At 38.0% G+C, this 13194-nt stretch overlaps 1 protein-coding gene across 2 annotated transcripts; it reads left to right on the forward strand.

Moving 5' to 3' along the window:
- The first annotated feature begins 2011 nt into the window (after positions 1–2011).
- On the forward strand, positions 2012–8360 carry RTH (RTE1-homolog). 2 transcript variants are annotated; one of them, XM_088947329.1, is made up of 3 exons: positions 2012–2268; positions 7355–7645; positions 7740–8360. In XM_088947329.1, the coding sequence occupies exons 2-3, from the start codon at positions 7376–7378 to the stop codon at positions 8163–8165; spliced, it is 696 nt and encodes a 231-aa protein (XP_088803455.1). In that variant the 5' UTR covers positions 2012–2268; positions 7355–7375; the 3' UTR covers positions 8166–8360. The 2 variants fall into 2 exon arrangements, with proteins under 2 accessions (XP_088803455.1, XP_088803456.1); XM_088947330.1 differs by lacking the exon at positions 2012–2268 and adding an exon at positions 4965–5051.
- Positions 8361–13194: the final 4834 nt, after the last annotated feature.

A 13194-nucleotide genomic window follows, 5' to 3' on the forward strand; every position in this document is an offset into this window, starting at 1 on the left:
CTAAAATCACTTGTTAAACGCCTAATGAGTACAAGTACCAACCAATCAGGTGTTTTGACATGAAATGTCATTCCTTTTTTAAACATTTGAACCTAAAATCAAGGTTTAAAGTATCGATACGTATTGGTTTGTATCGATCGATATATATCGTTTTGGGACCCTTCCAATACGCCTCTATAATGGGTGTATGGGGTCTGACCAATTCAGGGGGTGGAGGAGACCTAAATTGGCCCTCCTGAACCAGTTTAATAAAAAAAGGCACAAAAATGTGTATCGATTCCCTTGATACGCTGATATCACCCCTACTGACATAGAGTGTATTGACATTTTGAACGCTGCCTAAAATGACAATTGTACCAAACACAACTTCAATTGTGTGGAGGCACATACACTATGATAAGTGGCTACTATGGGGTGTGCTATTATTGGTTAGGGTTATACCTTATACTAGCCTATGAGAAACATACACAGTATAGGAAAACCTCGACCTCTCATTTCATGTGAGCTAAAATCATAAAGTGAGGCATGGAGTCATAAAGTGACACACATGCCAATACAAAAAAGAACAATAGAGCAATACTCCAAACATACTAGTATTTGCCTATTGGTTATGGTCTTTATTTTTTTTTTAACCAGGAAATGAGATACGCACACAAGATGAAGGATATATAACATCTATAAAAGTCCGTATACACTACAAAAATTCATACTAAAATTTAAAAACGACCATCTAGGTCTTGAGAGTAATTGTAGTGACTCAACTGGGTGGTGGACTAATGAATAAGACTTCTATGGCATGTATTGGTGAGAATTTTCTTACGAGATGGTAAGATCCCTAGCTCATTTGGACACGGGCTTGCCATCAATGTAACTTCATAGAATATTAAATTAAACATTCCTAAAACTCTAAATTACTCTAAAGCTATTTTATGAGATCATTTTTTCCTTTTAATTTAGTTTTTTTAATCCTAATTCTCACATGTTTATATCAACTTTCTTTCAACAAAGTTCATTTTGAGAACTTTAAATTTGTTGTTTAAATGATTTTGATATTTATTGTTATCAGCCCTATGGGTGACAATTTCATATATATATATATATATATATATTATATATATCAGCCTGTTGAACCCCAACCCCCCCCCCCCCCCCAAATTCACTCATTTATAATTCGTCCAAACCCTTTAGCGAGTTGGTAGGTTAATTTAAATTGGTTGAACCGGTTTGTAGGTATCTATTGGGTTAATTATGATAAGTTCATCTTGAGAATACTTTAGAATGTTTTTGTACTTTAGAATGGTTATTTTCATTATTTTGATATTTATTGTTATCAAAAGATTCATTCCTTGAAATCTCGATTGGGCAAATTGATAATTTTATTTTCACCGTAATAAGTGTTGAAATCTAGATATTCAGTGGTGTAAGTGCTAACACCTCTAATGGGTGGCTATATCGATATTTTCTTTTTGAATGTTAGAATTTAGTGTCTGTTTGGTTTATAGTCAGATTCAGAATCAAAATTTGTTGGAATTAGAATTAGAGTGGTCTATTACCATAGTATGTTTGGTTCTGATAGGAATGGGAATGGGAATTGAAATCAGTTGGAATGGGATTTCATTTTGAAGGAAGGGAGGAAATGATCATTCCACCAGGAATGAGAATGGGATTCAGATTCCATTCAGAGTTCATATCTCCTGCCTATAAATACTCTGTTCACATCTACCCATATAATATTACAGTCACACATGGAAAACATCTCATCCGCCTACATGGTATTATGCATGGGGAGATGTTTCCAATACAAAGGGTAATGTATTGTAGATAAGGTGGGCAGATGAGATGTTTCCAATGCAAGGGATAATGTATTGTAGATGACGTAGGCAGAATTCTTGTGGGAAGAAGATATGGAGTCTTCCATCCAACCAAATAATTAGGATTTCCTATTTCAGATCCCTGTTCTCCCAACCAAACGGTCTCTTAAAATAGTGAGATTAATTTAATGGGTCAGACTGTCGGAGGTTGGCAGGAGACAGGGTCGGAATGGGCCAATAGGGTGGAAATTGGGCAGGGTGGACGCGAGTCGCGAGGCCCACCGGCCATACCACGTAGCGCCTGCAGATTCGCGGATTGGATCCCGCGACTCCAGTCATTGAAGTGCATCTGCAATCCCTTCTCTCTCTCTCTCTCTCTCTCTCTAAGGAATTCTGCTTGGGTCGTCGTCTCTACTTGCCAGTCGCCACTTTCCGTCCAAGAACCAAGTTCATCCAGGTACTCTAAGAAACCTTCTTATCGCTTTGTCTTTCCAACGTGTTTCGATTATTTGACTAGTTTGTTTCTTTTCGAGGAAGTTTATGTACTAGGGTTTATTTATCTTCTGACCTTCAATTCAAATTTCAGAAGCAAACACCACTTAAGGAAGCTTCGTATGCTATAATCAAATTTTACACATATAATGAGAACCCTAAATAGTTTTACTGGACTGAACAGCGAGCTCCCTCCACGTCGTAAATTTGTATTGTTTTGAGTTAAATTAATTCAGCCTTTTTTCTTTCTATCTGTGAAACTCATCAACTTCCATTTCTATCTGTATGCATATATAAATTTTTAAAACTAACCTCGAGGAATCGCTATATTAATAATAAGAGCTTTTGTTCTTAGTCATAAGAGGGAAAGGAAAAGAGAATTGAGAAGATACCTCTCATTTTCTATGGTTCTTGGAAATTTCTTCTAATGAGAGTGTATCCATTCCAATTCTTTTTTTTTTCTTCAGTGCCTTTGGAGCTTTACGGGAAGATAAATCTCTAGTTACCTATGAAGGGAAAAAATATGTCACCGATCTTTCCTAAAACTATTTAATAAAGAAAAACCATATATATTCAAATTTAAACTAGTGGTTGATGTGTTGATCTATAATAGGCATAGGAAGTTCTTTTTGAGCAGTTCATGCATGGTGTTCCTCCCAAGTAGCCCAACCCAAGAACTTATCCGATTTGTTGAGCTTCTCCTTGATTTGTCATATTTACAACATAAACTGAGGCTTACTTGACAAAAAAAAAAAAAAAAAAAAAACTGAGGTTCTCATGCTTGGTGTGATATCTTCATTCTTGTCATGGAAGTATTTAATTACATTAAAATCCCTGCATTATAGTTAACTGATTCTTTTAATCAATATCATCAATTATAAACTATGATAAATGTAACGAAGAAAAAAGAATTCCAACATTCCAAAGACATTAGAATGAAAATGAGTCAGTAAAGAACAACCAAAGGCTGACATTCAAATATCCAAATAATTCAACACAGTTTTACAAGTTTATGCCCAAGCCTGGTGTTCCTCATTCCATCTCAACCCTTGTAGACCCTTACCCAACTAGGAGTCAGGAGTATCATTTGCTGATCTTGAATTCCACCTGAACGTGCAGTTCATGTTGGATGCCAGGGTCTTAGCTTCTCTTAATGGATATCTTGGGCTGCAATTGCATATTATTTACTTTGAAGATGTGTTTTCTGTCTCCTAGAAATACTTCCTTTGGAATATTTCAAGACACATGCTTGGGCAGAATAATGGACATTTGGTAATACATGTGAGAGAAAGAAAAGAGAATCATTTTATGCATCCAAGCATTTTTATGATGAAAAATAACAATTTTTTATTAGGTCAATGTTGTAATTGTTGATGAACAATAAGTCCCAGTATGCACGTTTGGTTTTCAACAAAGGCAATTAATAGCTCATACAATAGGAAAATGTTAAAATTTTAAGTTTGTGCCAGGTGACACTTTTTGCTGATTTAGAAGCCATGGTTAATAAAATCCAAGACACAGGAAGCAGTATACAGTGGATGGATCTGGCTCTGTTCAAACATGTTAGATGCTTAATGCCTTTTTTTCTTGATGCATTTAATATAATATATGTAAATAGAGAAAGCAATACAATTGCTTATGAAATTGCATATAGTGCGAGAAATAAGCAAGAAGATAGGATCACCATGAATACATCACCAGCCTGGATGAAACATTATTTTTTAGACTTGTTGCAGACAAGGGGAGACAGATGTAACTATGTTTAACAAGCAATTAAGTTTTTTCCCATTGCCAAAAAGGGAAATGTCAAAGGAGTTCCATTTATGTTATTATGAGGCTCCACATAGTGCAGTACATAGTTACCTGGTTTGTCTATTTGTATGGTTTGGGTTTGGGTTCATCTTTCATTATTCACATCCCTTCAGCGAACAGGCTTAGCTAGGGGCAGGCTTCTATTTTGGTTGTCTGAACGTCCATAATCTTGTTAACTAGAGTATGTATTTCTTGGTATACATGTTTCATGCAGTAGAGACACTCAGGTTAGGTATCTTATCCCTTTATGTTGTAGAGATAACAGCTAATTAAGTAGATGTTTTGTCCTTTTGGTTAGGCTTTCATTAGTTGCATGCTTGTGCACAAGATTTTAGGAGAAAAACAAGGAATTTGCCTTTTAGCTTTTTTATTTTTTTAGGTTTTCATGTTGCTTTGCTTCTTTTGAAGAATTGTACTTACATACCTTCTAATTAATGACATCTTGATTTAGAATTTTCTTTAATGTATCTTATTATTAGGCTACATATGCTTTTGCAAATAACTACAAGTAGATTTGTGAATCGGCTTGTATCAAACAGTTGACAAATAGGAGTACCAACTAGTGATTAAGTAACTGTGGTCAGGCATCAATAATCCTATGTTATGGAATCAAAGTATGCATTTCTAGTGAGGTATCTTTAGTAACAAAACATGATTATAGTTCTCCTTCTCATTTCACAAAATAATTGCAAGTCCTAGAAACAACAAAATATTGATAATACACAAACCTCCCAAGTCCCAAGGCAATATACAATACTGTTTTTCTGCACTCAAACTAGTTTTTTTGGGCATTGTTTTTGCTTTCATCAAGTTCCTTTACCGAATGAATTCTTATTGTAAGCTTACTAGGTGTGGTAGGGCGGTGGTGGTGGCCTGACTCCAAAAGTCCGAAGGAAAATGGTTGTGGGAGAAGTTGGTGATTTGCAGAAAACAAGAGTTATGATCTACCAAGTTTAGTTAAACAAAAACTACACTTTAATGCATATTTGCTATGAAAAGTACCACAATGAATAGGAATATGCATTTCATTTTTTTTTATCAATAACTGTGAAATGTATTCATTAAAATTAAGAAGAATTACAAAGCAAGGGGGCTAAACAATCTTAGCTCCCTATAACAGCCTGTGAACATCAAATACACTTACAATAAAGCCCAAAACAAAGAGGTTCTATTAGCCCCTTGCCTAGCTAAACCATCTGCCAGCGAGTTTGCACTTCTCTTAACCCATTTGTACTGAATTTCAACATCCTTAGCCAGCCACTTGAATTTTCGTTTTTCATTGTTGTACTTCCATATCCTTGAGTTATCTTCTTTTAACCAGTTCACCACCACTTCAGAATCTCCTTCAATAATCAGCTTTCTAATTTGCATCTCCTTGGCTCTTCGAACCCCTTCAAGGGCAGCAAGAATCTCAGCCTGCAAGGAGTCTCCTTCCCCAATTGATCCTAAAAACATAACCAACAGATTTCCATGTTCATCTTTTATTGCTCCCCCTATTCCAGATGGACCTGGATTACCCATACTGCTGCCATCAAAATTTAGTTTAAGAAAGCCATTAGATGGGGGACTCCAGCAAGAGAGTGATGCCTTCTTAGCTGAGACTAATTCTGCAATTTCCTTCTAGTTTTTTACCATCTCATCTACTGAGAAGTCTGTAAACAAGGCCAAAGTTTTCAGCCAATGTATCACCCTAATATGGATTACCCCAATATTACTTCCAAGGAGTCTCATTCCCCAATTGGTCCTAAAAACATAACTAACAGATTTCCATGTTCATCTTTTATTGCTCCCCCTATTCCAGATGGACCTGGATTACCCATACTGCTGCCATCAAAATTTAGTTTATGAAAGCCATTAGATGGGGGACTCCAGCAAGAGAGTGATGCCTTCTTAGCTGAGACTAATTCTGCAATTTCCTTATAGTTTTTTACCATCTCATCTACTGAGAAGTCTGTAAACAAGGCCAAAGTTTTCAGCCAATGTATCACCCTAATATGGATTACCCCAATATTACTTCCAAGGTTCTCTCCTTTTCTGAGAATATCCGTGAGTTCCTCTCCTCCCAAACAGTCCAGCATACTGCAGCCCTCGTACATCTCCACATAGCCTTGGCCCTTTTTGTCGGCCGACTAGGCATGAACCTGAATAAACTCTGCACATTCAAAGGGGGGGGGGGGCACCTGCACCCAAACAAAGAAGTACACCATTCCCAAATGCTTTTAGTAAATCAACAGGAAATCAGTAAATGGTATTCAGACTCACCATCAGCTTTGCAGAGAGTACACCAATGAAGACACAAACAACTGTTGGGTCTTTTTCTTTGAAGTAGATCACATGTATTAACTCTTTCCAGTAAGGCTTCCCAACAGACACTCCCAACCTTAGGGGGTATAGGAAGACTGTTAAATCTTGAGACATTCATAGGCTCTGGATAGTTGATGAGGTTTACCAAACAGGTTTATTTTTCGGAATGATAATAAAGCAGAAGCAAATAAAATTTCAAAAGAAATTCTTAGTAGTATGGATGCAGGTATTCAGTTAAGGATTAGAGTTGTTCCAATTCTAGAACAAGAATTATGACGTTGATGGACTCACAAAAACAAAAGGAAAGTCTATTAAGGTAATTCAAGTATTTGCCATTACCTTTTGAAATGGCTAGATGAGTAACAGCACTGTTGTCCATATTATGGATAAATTAAATAGTCAATCCAAATAGAAGCATTGCTGGCTTCTTTTAACTTCTTTTTTAATAAGTTTAATTATATTTTATTGGACACAGCCTCTGTGTGTGTGCAGGGGTAAGGCTGCATACATCTGTCCCTCCCCAGACCCTGCATTGGTGGGAGCCTTGTGCACTGGGCTGCCCTTTATTTAATTATATTTTATTATTTTAATTTTATTGTTCTCATTGTTTGATGGTTGCTTTATTATGTACATTTTTTCCTTTATAAAATGTAATCTTCCATTTATTTTATGGAAACCACGGATAATGATACTTTAATACCCCAAGGTTCATCTTGATGCCTCACATGGTCCTGATGTTTTCTCTTGAGTCCTCACCCTTTTAAATATTGGCCTTAATGTTGTTAGTCAGTTTGTCAAGCGCAAAGGTGTTTGTAGGAATAACCAGAAATCACATTTTGTTGTTATTAGGTATAAGTTAAAGGTAAATGTGCTTTTGTTCATGAAAGACTGCACCTGGTTTCTGACACCTTTCTATCCGATACATTTATCCATAGGTAAGACAATAACTTTAGCAGATGGAAGAAAACACCAAGCCAGATAATGAGCTGATGCTTGAGGCAACCATGACCCCAATTCTACAGATTGATCCACAAAGAGCCCGTTTTCCATTCTGCATTGTTTGGACACCACTTCCTTTAATTTCATGGTTCATACCTTTCATTGGCCACATAGGCATATGCAGAGAGGATGGTGTCATCTTGGACTTTGCAGGACCGAATTTTGTATGTGTTGACCACTTTGCATTTGGAGCAGTAGCTCGGTATTTACAGATAAATAAAGATAAGGTGACTAGTGATATTCCTAATTTCCTCGTTTGCAAATTTTTTCTAGATTACAAGCCATATCTAATGCTTGTTTCTACAAATTACTGGTCAACAGTGCTGCATTTCTGCTTGTTGGGATGAATATGAAAGGAAGGATGGATATGAGCATAGTGAACCTGTAAGACAGAGGATGACCTGGGATGATGCGTTACGGAAGAGCACACAGGAATTCCAGCATAGATCGTACAACCTCTTTATATGCAACTGCCATTCCTTCGTTGCAAATAACCTCAACAGGTTGGGTTATGGTGGCACCAACTGCTGGAATGTTGTGAACTTAGCAGCTCTTATTTTCATCAAGGGCCATTGGGTGAACAAATCAGCCATTGTTAAATCTTACTTACCATTCGTTATAGTACTTACCTTAGGGCTTATGTTGGGTGGCTGGACCTTCCTAACTGGCTTGGCTTTCTTCACCATCTTGCTTGTTGGTTGGTTTCTTCTTGGTACATACTGCTTCAAGAGTCTCATCCAATTGTAGTTGTCCTGCTGTTAGTAAAATGTTGATAAAGTTGTATGGTTAGCAGCATGAACATTGTGAGAAACTGAGATCATGTTGATTATTTAACACACTTCTCTCTCTCTCTCTCTCTCTCTCTCTCATGTTGTTATGTAACCAATCCAATTGTTGGGAAACCACTTGAATGAAATGATATCTTGTAGTTTTTCATTACAATTTTGAGAGCACAACTTTATCATCTAAAATGAAATAATTTCAGGAGTTGTACAACGAAGTCATTTTTGGATTTTAAGAAACGTTTCCTTTTTCGTAAGATTGCAGTGTTGCCTTCGTTTTCAATGATGGATTTGTGGACATGCCATTAATTTAAACCAGACATAGATAACCAGCCTAGACTTCTGTTTAGTCTTGTGTTGATGTGTCTGTGTCAAACATGATAGCTTCAGCTTGGCTTCCGATCCCATTCCCATTTCCCCACCCAAACTAAAAAGTAAAGAGAATCTTTAAAATAGTTTAATTGTATCCTAAGTATTCTCCATGGTAGCAACTAGCAATTAGGATCTAGGACACAACAGAACCGACCAAACCAATCGACCACGTGTATGGGTAAGTAAAAAGGATATAGATGAAAATGAAATGAATTGAGATGCGAAGACGTCCTCTTGCGGAATCCGTAAAGCAAAACCACGGTCGTTTTTCGGATTTCATAAATGCCCACAGGATGTGAAAAGCGCTTTCTTTCTCCTCTCACTCTCTCTCTCTCTCTCTTCTGTTCCCAGTTCTATCCTCCCCCCATTTCAAAGTTCAAAGCTCAAACATGATAATACTGCCCATAGTTCCAATGATAAGCCCATAGTTCCAATGATAAACCCATAGAATTACTAAAAAAACGTGAACTAGCAACAACCCCACTTATTCCTGCGGCTGCGGCTTCAACTGCCAGTTTTTCCATTGCAATCTGTTCTTATGCCATTACTATATAAACAAGGTTAGGGGCATTATCTTTTGACTCACTACACCAATACCTTTCTCTCTCTGGGTTTCCAATCTCTTTCACTCCAATATGTCTCCAACAGCTGCAATGCTGATTCTTTCCCACCACTACAAATCGTCGCCTACACCTCCGACGTCAGCTAGGGATAAAACTGCCGCTGCTTTCCAAGTGAGCGTCTCGGCGGGGAAATGGTTTTCTAGTCTCTTCTTGCGAGGACCCGTCCAACAACAACAAAAACACTCCCAAACTTCTCCTCCTCCTCCCTCCTCTGCCTCCTTGGAGCAGAGGTTTCAAGAGGCCCTTCAACTCAGTTGCTGGTCTTCCTAACCGATGACTGACCCTCAGAATATATATATATATATATATATATATATACTCTCTATTATGTGACAAGTGACAGAAATAACAGCTCGGAAAAAGGGGCCAAGCCTAGGCGGGAACAAGGGGACACACTTCGTCGAATTGACCCTTGTAACAGTTCAGGATACATATACACTTCGCGAACTGACCCACCTTATAACAGCTTGGGATACACTTCGCGAACTGATCCACCTTGTAACAGCTTGGGATACACTTCGCCAAACTGACCCATTTTGTAACAGCTCAGGATACACTTTGCCGAACTGACCCACCTTGTAACAGTTCGGGATACATCTCGTCGAACTAACCTGCCCTATAGATACTTCCGAGCTCAAGACCGCCTCGTTCAGCACTTCGCATCACCTTCTGGGAACCAAAATCAAACAAGTCGTACCATGCCTGACACTAGGGAAGTCTGTGCCCGAGGGTGCCACGCCTGACTAACTTGGGATCTGACGTTTGGCAGCAGTACTCTAAACGGCCACCTACCACCGCCACTGACACCGCTATCTCCAGTTAGACGATTAGGCAGTGATAGTTCTGTCTCAGCAGAAAGGACGACGGTCGAATTGGCAAGTACAAGGGTAATCATACCCGATCTGACAAGGGCCTCAGGACGAGTACACGGAGTGACTATAAGAGCCCCCTGCCCCCCGAAAACGGAGATATGCAAACTTTGCGCTATCTGGTATTACCTTGCTTTTGAAGGATTCTAACTTGAGTTTCGGAGCCTCTACACCAGGTTCCCCCGAAGCTTTCCCATCTCCTCCGTTTCAGGTTCTCTGCTACGGAGAATGAAATATATTTCTTTCGAGCTCTCGAGTCTCGACCATATCAGATGTAGGGGGAACGGAGAATGAAATACCTGTTCTGGGTTTGCATAAATCCCACTAGAGGTCTGGAATACACAGTACACACATCGCAGCGAAGCTGATTTATTTATTTTACCTCCTAAACAATCTCTAACCGTCAACAGTCGGGCCGTGACCTGGGAATTAAGAGAATTGATACAATATGATTCGACGCTCTCTGGTCACTCTCTATTCCGCATCAAATCATCATTAGGAGTTTAAGACCGGAAATGAGACAAGAAGGGAGAACCAGCTAAAAAGTAGTACAAGAATCTTCAAGACCATTGCTCTCTGGTGGTGGTGTATAGAGAAAATACGATATCCATCACTTTCCCCACTTCTCTCAGCAAGCAAGGTAATTTTGGATATGCATTGACACGGAGGATGGATCTGGATACACATTGACTGACACATTACGGAATATTTTATATATCTTGTAAATATATTGATGACGCTAAGCACTAAGATAGCGTTTGCTTAATTTTTTTAAGCCTCCGAAAAGGTGGAGATAAAAGAGCTCCAAACCCATGTTTTTATCTCACCACCAACAGAAAATGATCAAACGACAAAACAATAAACTGTTTCTGACAAGTCTAACGTCAACACCAACGCTACGCCATTGGCACCTCCTACCAATCTGCCAATAAAAACCCAAGACCTAACTCTACACCAACACCAGCGCCAATGCCAACGACAATGCGAGAGCTACCGACACCTCCTGCCAATATGCCGATGAAAACTCAGAACCTCCACTCTGTGGTGAAGAGGAAATCCGTCTTGATGGCAAGAAGAGTTATTCCTCTTTTCACCGGTTCTCTCCGAGCCTCAATCTCACCAGAGACAGCTCCACTTTGGAGGGTTCAATTACATCTATGTTAAGTTCTTTGGAATGAGCCAAAGAGGAAGTAGCGTGTTTTGATACCTTGATTTGGGAAGTTTTGAGGGAAGTAATGATTTAAGGAGAGAGAGAGAGAAAGATATCGAAGCCGGTGCTGTGTTGGCTTTGAAAGTTGAAATTAGTACAGGTACAGGATAGCCCTCTGCCTTAGATATGCACCTGTATTCAAAATTCCTCCCTAACTGCCCACCTCATCTCATCTCAGATGATGGAACCCAGATCTTAACTGCCCACCTCATCTCAAGGAGGAATAGCATTAGACAATAGTTAAATAGTAAGTGTATACTTAGTCAATTAACATCTCAGATGGAGGAATAGGATTAGACAATAGTTAAATAGTAAGTGTATACTTAATTTAAGAAAAATTTCCTTTATTTTTTAAGATGTGTAGCATTAACATACACTTGTCACTTGAAAAATGTTAATGTTAGGAACCGGATGAGAATATTTATTTTATTAATACTTGAAATGCCAATTTTAGAGTTAAACTTTTAGATTGAAAGTAAAAAATTAAAGCCTGTGTTAATTTCTTGTGGGAGACCTGGTTTTAACTCTCCAGACTTGTATTTAATTTGACTTAAGCATTACTTGTGAATATAAGTTAGCATTAATTATGATTAGAATTTAGGCAATTGCAATAGTAAGTGGAAAATTTTCAAATTTCAATTTCCTTGATGAATTCAGTATGCATGTATACATGGAAAAAAAAAAAAAAAACCATGCTGCCGGAAAGTCATGATACGGGAAGGGCTAAGGGCTTTCACCAATCAAAACCCCCTTGTATTTCATAAATAACCACGTGATTGGTTGTCACTTTTATGATGCCATTCGATTAGTTTACAAGTGTTTTAGTGTTTTCAGTGATACATGCCATATAACTAATATGACTTAAAAACAGGATAAATCACAACCACCCAAGGTTCAAAGTATCATTATGTATCAGCCCATATCAGTCAATATGTATCATTTCGGGACCTTTTTGATACACCCTTATAGTGGATGTATTGAGGGTTTGACTGATTCAGGGGATGGAGGGGTCCTAAACCAACTCCTCTGAACCAGTTTAAAAATAATGTAATCAAAATGCCCGATAAACCCCTACGGCGTATCAATATTTTGAACCTTGCAACAACCCTATGTAATATGGTTAAGTGACAAATATCCCTTCATACTTTCATTTAGAACAAAGTTCTAATGTGACAAATACCCCTTGACCGTAAAGTAACCTGATGGAAAGTACTAAATTATTAAAATGTCCTCTTTTGTAATTCAAAGGGCATAACCTGAAATTTTCAAAATGACAAAACTGAGCAAAGCCATTTCGTGGTTCATTTTCTAATTTTCTACTAAATCCAAACCTACACAAAGATACCATCAGAGCACCATCAATTTGACAAGAACCCTACATTGCTTTCTCCCAAAAGTTGTTGCCACAACTTCCACAGCGAAGAGCTATTTGGTATGCTGTCATCAAATATAGAAGAATATCCAGTATACCAAAAAAAGTTAGCATCTTTTACACCATCGTCAAAGAAGAATGTATTTTTATGCCATTATCTAAGAAAAAAACCTACGTACATGTTTTACGCCAACTATTTTAACCATATGAAAGCCATTGGATTATCAAACTGCAAATAAAATTATAAAATCATCTAAGCAAATAATAAAGGGTAGTTTTGGGGCTTAAAAAGTTTAAACAGCCAAATAAAAGTCATTTTCGAAAGTAAACTGATGGAATGCTGACAGAGGGGGGTCTTTGTCGCAACGTGTGAGGGGTATTGTACTTTTACCCAAAAAAACCCAATGTCGATACATAATACATGATACATGATATGTATCAACCAATACAAATGGCAAATGACATGGAAACTTGGATATTCCACCCATGCCAGTTAACCTGGCAACACACCCCTGAAGAAAATGATAATTACGGTCTCACTCCTAAAG

This window comes from Nelumbo lutea, chromosome 5, assembly GCF_056320005.1.
Source record: "Nelumbo lutea isolate HS-2025 chromosome 5, American lotus-T2T, whole genome shotgun sequence".
NCBI classification, from domain to species: domain Eukaryota; kingdom Viridiplantae; phylum Streptophyta; class Magnoliopsida; order Proteales; family Nelumbonaceae; genus Nelumbo; species Nelumbo lutea.